Source organism: Salvelinus fontinalis, chromosome 11 (assembly GCF_029448725.1).
Source record: "Salvelinus fontinalis isolate EN_2023a chromosome 11, ASM2944872v1, whole genome shotgun sequence".
Classification (NCBI taxonomy): domain Eukaryota; kingdom Metazoa; phylum Chordata; class Actinopteri; order Salmoniformes; family Salmonidae; genus Salvelinus; species Salvelinus fontinalis.
This window is the reverse complement of record NC_074675.1, coordinates 30,793,341-30,801,398: the sequence shown is the minus strand read 5'-3', so window position 1 is coordinate 30,801,398 and position 8,058 is coordinate 30,793,341. Positions and strand designations below refer to the sequence as shown.

Below are 8,058 nucleotides of genomic sequence, written 5' to 3'. Positions count from 1 at the left end.
CAAGTGAAAAAAGTAAAAAATAATGAAAATAAACAATAGACAAACAGAAACAATATACCCACACACACACACACGCATACAAACAAACCACACACCACACACACACACACACACACACACACACACACACACACACACACACACACACACACACACACACACACACACACACACACACACACACACACACACACACACACACACACACACACACACACACAAGCACAAGACACACAATATAGTACATGAACAATAGCCCTGATACACATCACATATACAGACAAATTTAAATACAACCATAAACAACACAATAACAAACATATCTATGTAGACAGTAGCTAAACGTATTACTCATAACAGAACCATCTGAGGTTGTGTGTGTGTGGTGTGGTGTGTGTGTGTGTGTGTGTGTGTGTGTTAGTGAGAATATTCTCTAGAATATTTCTCTGCTTTTCTGTGTACGGTGAAGAGTTGTGATCTAAGCAGACTGTCATCATATAGGAAGTAGAGGGGTTTGTTAGAAGGACTGTAGTTGTAGAGAAAGTCACTTGTCTGTGGGGACAGAATGGAGCACACCTTGCTCTGTTTGCTGCTATGTAAGTACTGAGTTAGTGGGTTTGTTTATGAACACTAATTACCTGATTTACTAAGAATTTAAAGGAAAAGGGAATAAGACATTAATCAAAATGAAGACAGTTTCATGCTTTAGCTTTGTTTTTGGTGTTTTAGCCCTTATTGAGAAAATATTAGTAAATGGCACTCAAAGGAAATATCAGCAAATATGGTGTAGATATGAAGTAAGAAAGTGACCACCCTACATTGATGTTGCATCTCTGTGAGAATCTGAGCTTGTATAGCCGATGCCATGCAGACCTGGTTGGTGTGGTGGTGTGCATTTAACCAGGTCATTACTCAGGAACTAAAGAGTGGTGTTAACTCAGTGGTTGCAAAATGTGTTGTCAATGACAATGAATATAAAATGCTATATTTGTTGGATGTGTTGTATTATTAAGTTGTGATTATTGTAAATGGTTGAGGGTTCCTTCTTTACAGTTATAGTAAACTGTGTTAAGAGATGAATGAGTGGTGTTTTGGTGTTTTTGTTCTCTGTACACTCTCTGTGTGCAGAACATGGGAAGTCAGCGGCCATTTAAAGCTGCAGTCTGTAATTCAAACTACAACAAAATGGCCACCCTGACACTTTTTGTGGTATATGGCTGAGGGATGAGGCTAAGGAATTTCATTCATCTACATTGTTTACAGTAGTTGTCATAACATAACCATATATTTTGGTTTATTATGGGATAAGACAGTTTTGAGGGAATTAAAAGTTATACTCAAGAATAAATGCCTACGACTAATTTAATGATTAAAAATGTATGTAGAAATCGTAGATTGCACCTTTAAAATAAAGTACAGGATGGATTTGGTAATCAGTAACATGATTATGGCATGTTGTTATTTGTTTCAAGCTAATATTGGAGCAATGTGACTTTCTGTGTTGTAGTGCTGAGTACACACATCTACTCTGGACACTCTGAAGAGGATGATGGTAGATATTTGTACACTTGATCAAGCCTCCATCTCTTAATGCTTCATCAAATGTTGTATTTGTAATTTTTAAGCTACTTTTGGAAAGACATATTTTGTGTTTTGAATGTCTCAAAATAAAATGTGTATAGTATTGTTTCATGCTGGTTTTATTTTGTGCAGGAAAGGCAAAGGCTGTTCTGACCATATACCCCACATCCTCCCAGATATTCAGTGGAGAGTCTGTCACTCTCAGATGTCACATACAAAGGGGAGAAGTCACTGACTGGGAATACACATGGAGCAAGGATGCTGTAGACTTATTCAGTAGGGAGCATAAATATGAGATCAGTGAGGTTATGATTTCAAACAGTGGAGACTACTCGTGTCTGGGTAAACATATTGATAATGGGACATATTCTATGTGGAGTGATGCAGTCAGACTGACAGTGACAGGTAAGTCATCTTATCTCTCAAGTGCCTCCATGCCCATAACCACTTGACATAGGGCACATCTCTCTACATTAGTGTCACTGGTGAGCTCACTATTAATCTTCAATCACTATCTGGACTTTATGAATTTTGTGTCCCGTTCTGACCTTTATTTCCTTTATTTTTGTCTTTATTTAGTATGGTCAGGGAGTGAGTTGGGGTGGGTAGTCTATGTGTCTTTTTCTATGTTGGGGTTTTGAGTTCGGCCTGGTATGATTCTCAATCAGTGGCAGCTGTCAATCGTTGTCCCTGATTGAGAATCATGCTTAGGTAGCCTGAGTTTCACTTTTGAGTTGTGGGTGTTTGTTGCCGTGTCAGTGTTTGTTCGCCACACAGTACTGTTTTGTTCATTTGTTCACTTCGTTTGTTGTTTTGCAGTGTTCTGTTTGTTGGATTAGCATGAAAATTCATCATCATGAACACTTACCACGCTGCGCCTTGGTCCTCCTCTCTTTCACCCGAAGACAAGCGTTACATTTTGAGCCAATGAGGGTTAATCTAAATACAGATATACTGTGTACACTAAATTCTAACTGAATAGAGTCAACATACTGCTATTTAAAAAAAACTTTAATCAAAACTTAAATGCAAAGGCAAAATTATTTAAAATGACCAAGCATGAATCCAGATGTTTTGATATTCTGCTCTCTGTTTTCTTAGCTCTTCCTGAAACTACACTGACCGTAAATCCAAACCCTGCATACAATGGAGAAACAGTAACTCTGACTTGTTCAGTGGGATCTGACAGTGGTTGGATGTGTGCATGGTACAAAGACAACACTAAGAAAGTAGTGACCTTGTCTAGCAGACACACTACAACAGGAGCCACCTTCACCATCAGTAGAGCTGCTGAGTCTGACCAGGGTCTCTACTGGTGTCAGGGAGAGATCCAGTCCAGAGCCATATCATCAATCATCAGTGATCCTATCACTATCACTGTGAAAGGTGAGTTACTTTATGTGTTTTTTTATCAAACAAATGGACACTATTTATATTGAGTCAATCATGTAGATGTGGTCTGTGTGTCAGTATGAATGGAAAAATGCATAGTTACAGTACTACCTACAGAAGTAAGATCATACGTTGGAGAGATTTGTGCTCTGACTGCATTTGTCTTCATATATAATGTTTTTCCACAGCTCTGCCCACGGCCTCAGTGAAAGCCTCTCCACGCGGTCCCCTCTATTCTGGAGAGACAGTCACTCTGCAGTGTGACATAGACTACAGAGACTGGATGTACCACTGGCACAGAGACAACCAACTGCTTCCCATTCCGACCAGTAAGACCACCACCATCTCTCTCCCTGACCAGGCTGGTCAGTACCAGTGTGAGGGGACAAGGAATGGACAGCCCGAGAGGACATATCTCAGCTCATCTCTCACCATCGTTGATGCTGGTGAGTTTAATAACATAACCATCACTTACTTAAATGTTGAGAAGGATAAGATCTTCATATTATTCTGTACAGTGAAAGTTAAAAAAAAAAAAAAAAAACAGACGTATACTTTTAATTCAAACCTAATCAAGTCAACATACCCCTATAATGGACTTTTATAGTAAGAAAACGATCCAACAACTGCTAAATCTTTGGATGTTGCTAAGCATGTATCCAGATCTTTAAATCATGCTCTTTTCTTACAGCCCTGCCTAAAGCTACACTGACCATAACACCAAACCCTGCATACACTGGAGAGACAGTATCTCTGACGTGTTCAGTGGGGTCTGACAGTGGCTGGAACTATAAATGGTACAAAGACAAAAAAAAGAAAGTAGTGACCTTGTCTGGCAGACACACTACAACAGGAGTCACCTTCACCATCAGTAGAGCTGCTGAGTCTGACCAGGGTCTCTACTGGTGTCAGGGAGAGATCCAGTCCAGATCCATATCATCAATCATCAGTGATCCTTTCACTCTAACTGTGAAAGGTGTGTGTGCGTGTGTGTGTGTGTGTGTGTGTGTGTGTGTGTGTGTGTGTGTGTGTGTGTGTGTGTGTGTGTGTGTGTGTGTGTGTGTGTGTGTGTGTGTGTGTGTGTGTGTGTGTGTGTGTGTGTGTGTGTGTGTGTGTGTGTAGACATGACTGTATATGTCAGTATTCTGATAGATCTTGGTAAGTCAGGCAGTTCAGAGTGCATACTGTATGTTCAGAAATGGCAACTTATGATATGGTCATGTTGTGATAAATGCTGATCAACATTATTTTACATTCTAAGGTGTGTGATAATGTTTATTTTCTGTGTTGTGTCTGTGCAGAGAGACCTGTGGCTGTTCTGACCCTCCAACCCATCTGGCCCCAGATATTCAGAGGGGAGACTGTCAATCTCAGATGTGACATACAAGGGGGAGAAGAGATTGAGTATGTGTTTTATAACAGTGGGAATTCGGTCTACACGAATACAGAGCCTGAGTACAGAATCAGTCCTGCAAAGAATGGTCTATATACCTGTGAAGGTCTTCAGAAAAGAAATGGCTTAAAACACTCCCAGACAAGTAATGCTATACAATTGACAGTGTTAGGTAAGTCTCTTTTTATGGGATTGAAAGAGAAAGACAGAAGGGATGAGGTCAAATAGCAGACAGTGGTTTCAATGATGTAACAAAATGATAGTTTGATTGTGGGGTGAGGTACAATACCATAATAACAAAATGGGTAAACATTTTAAAGACTGAACATTTTATTTGTCATTTCCTTCATAACAGATAAACCCCAAGCTGTCCTGAGTGTCTCTCCTCAGTGGCTGAACCCTGGAGACTCAGTTACTCTGAGCTGTGGGGTTAAAGAGTCATCTACAGGCTGGAGGTTCTTCTGGTACCGAACTGTTCCCTACACAGCTGGGTTACTGTCCCTATCGGACACGTCATACTCTGTAGAGCCTCTATCTGGCAATGGGACAAGTGAAGACTCCTACACTCTGATCCCTGCTGGTCCAAGTCACACAGGAGGATATGTGTGTAGAGCTGGGAGAGGAGACCCAGTCTATGACACACTCTACAGTGAACCTCAGTTTGTCTGGTCAGGAGGTAACTAACTGCATTGAAACTGCATTTAATCATATTTAAGTCCCCTCATGTGTATATATAACCACTGTGTACGTTTGACTCTGTCACTCTTTATTTCAGATCCGCAACCATCAGTGTCTCTCAAAATAAGACCTAACAGAACTCAACACTTTACATCAACGTCTCTCTCACTAAGCTGTGAGGAGAAGAGGAACTCTACTGGATGGAGACTGAAGAGACACAGAGAGGAAGCAGTGGAGTCAGAGTGTGGATCTAACTGGGGATCAATAGCAGGGTCCACATGTACCATCAGGTCCACATACACAGGGGACAGTGGAGTGTACTGGTGTGAGTCTGGATCAGGAGAGTACAGTAATGCTGTCAACATTACAGTGGACGGTACATCTATTCTAACCTTTTTTACATTACAATGTATGATAATGATGTTCAATTCTGTAACTGAATGGTTGCATCTCATTAAAATACAAGCGCATGTGAGTGATTACTATTATTTATATATTATGTTACACAGTTGGCAGTCTGATCCTGGAGAGCCCTCCCTATCCAATAACTGAGGGAGACTCTGTGACCCTCAGCTGTACAAATAGATATCAGGAAACAAACCCAAACCCCAAGGTTGATTTCTGCAAAGATGGAATATTCATCAGGAATGAGACCACAGGAGAGATGACCATCCCTGCAGTATCCATGTCAGATGACATGGATACTGCATGAAACCCCACCTCTTCAAGGAATACCTAGGATAAAGCAATCCTTCTGCCCCCCCCCCCCCCTTAAAATGATCTAGATGCACTATTGTAAAGTGGCTGTTCCACTGGATGTCATAAGGTGAATGCACCAATTTGTAAGTCGCTCTGGATAAGAGCGTCTGCTAAATGACTTAAATGTAAATGTAAATGAAGGCTTCTATAAGTGTAAATCTAATGAAGGAGAATCACCAGAGAGCTGGGTGACAGTGAGAGGTGAGAAGAGCTGTGTGTGTGTGTGTGTGTGTGTGTGTGTGTGTGTGTGTGTGTGTGTGTGTGTGTGTGTGTGTGTGTGTGTGTGTGTTGATGGTAAAACATGTGTTTTGATATTCCCTCCAGGTTCCATTGTCTCCATCTCTGTGCTGCCCAGGCTGCTGTGTGGTTTACTGGTTGCGTCTCCCTTTCTACTGGTGTCTATCGTGCTCATGGTGAAATGCTGCAGGGCTCGAGGTGACCACTTTATTTCAGTGTGTATCTACAATCAACTTATCCAGCTTGATATTCTCTTTCTTTATGTCATCCTCTTATATCACTCAAATGGTTGATTTCAAATGTAAATAGACAAAGTGACCAGGGGAAGATATTTTTGTTAAATGTGTTCTATGGAAATGTTCTTCCCCCAGAAAAGGCAAACTAACCTTTTATTACTTTTGATGGATTACATTTTAGTGGTGTTCAGTTGAAAGAGCAGTGGAATCAGTTTAATAACTCAAATGCTTCTCTCCGTCCGTTATATTCCTATAGGCCTGTGTTCAACAGCCAAATCTCTTCAATACGAGTTACCATCTGATGATGTCATCAAACAGACTGAATCATCCGTGTGATCAATACAGTAAGAATTATAAACTGAAGACCCATTTTTGGGATGTTTATGTTTCTGCCATTGTCTTGACATTGATTTATGATAGTGTTTACTGAGTCAAATACCTCTGAATGGAATTTTATAAATACTAAATGTTATGGTTTAGCAAGTTGACATTTTCAGCTTTTGGGGGCTTGTTTGCTTTGCTTTGCTATTGTTGATTGTTGTTAATTTTCTTTAAATATTATACTTACCCCTCTTTGACTACAGTTTGTTGATTAAACAATAGTATAGTGTCTGCTTTGTTTATAAGTTGAAATTGTATTTTTTTATATTTCGTTTTTTAACATAATGTCGATCTTTTTATATACATTTACTTCTTTTTTTAAGACAAAAAGTGGGTTTATACTTGGTTGGCCGACCTGCTAATACAACTTTAACAGTTAATTTGGCAGATTTGTTGTTTGTTTTGAATTCAATTAACGTTTATTTTTATATACATTTTTCATAATTTTCACTGCTTTGTCTCTATTTTTTTGTAAAATTGTGTTTTTACAGTAGTTATAGGAGCCAGATTGATATTCCACTATGGAACTTGAATGAAGAGAGTGTTTTTTGTCTTACGTCAGATAGCGCAATGATTCCGCATGTCGACGATTGCATAGGAGTGACGCCAACTAACGTAAGACAATGGAGAGTGTGTTGTATTTTGTATTTTAAATGTTGTATTAAATCTCATATGTCAACAAAAAGTCATGATTCCCTACATCATTGTATTGCTTTGATAATATTGCTGTCAGTCTTCTGTAAACCACATCCAGATTTGACTTCTACTGATATGAACCCATACAGAAGTGGCCCATGTCTGTACTAATACACTGCTCAAAAAAATAAAGGGAACACTTAAACAACACAATGTAACTCCAAGTCAATCATACTTCTGTGAAATCAAACTGTCCACTTAGGAAGCAACACTGATTGACAATACATTTCACATGCTGTTGTGCAAATGGAATAGACAAAAGGTGGAAATTATAGGCAATTAGCAAGACACCCCCAATAAAGGAGTGATTCTGCAGGTGGTGACCACAGACCACTTCTCAGTTCCTATGCTTCCTGGCTGATTTTTGGTCACTTTTGAATGCTGGCGGTGCTCTCACTCTAGTGGTAGCATGAGATGGAGTCTACAACCCACACAAGTGGCTCAGGTAGTGCAGCTCATCCAGGATGGCACATCAATGCGAGCTGTGGCAAGAAGGTTTACTGTGTCTGTCAGCGTAGTGTCCAGAGCATGGAGGCGCTACCAGGAGACAGGCCAGTACATCAGGAGACGTGGAGGAGGCCGTAGGAGGGCAACAACCCAGCAGCAGGACCGCTACCTCCGTCTTTGTGCATGGAGGAGCACTACCAGAGCCCTGCAAAATGACCTCCAGCAGGCCACAAATGTGCATGTGTCAGCATATGGTCT

At 40.3% G+C, this 8,058-nt stretch overlaps 1 protein-coding gene across 1 annotated transcript; it reads left to right on the top strand.

The window, feature by feature from the left end:
- The first annotated feature begins 516 nt into the window (after positions 1-516).
- On the top strand, positions 517-7,342 carry LOC129864705 (Fc receptor-like protein 5). The gene is made up of 13 exons (XM_055937010.1): positions 517-596; positions 1,508-1,552; positions 1,714-2,007; positions 2,683-2,967; positions 3,162-3,419; positions 3,665-3,949; positions 4,275-4,538; positions 4,722-5,042; positions 5,142-5,420; positions 5,554-5,748; positions 5,945-6,004; positions 6,128-6,238; positions 6,533-7,342. Exons 1-13 carry the CDS (start codon positions 566-568, stop codon positions 6,610-6,612), a joined length of 2,508 nt encoding a protein of 835 aa, XP_055792985.1. The 5' UTR covers positions 517-565; the 3' UTR covers positions 6,613-7,342.
- The last annotated feature ends 716 nt before the right edge of the window (positions 7,343-8,058 follow it).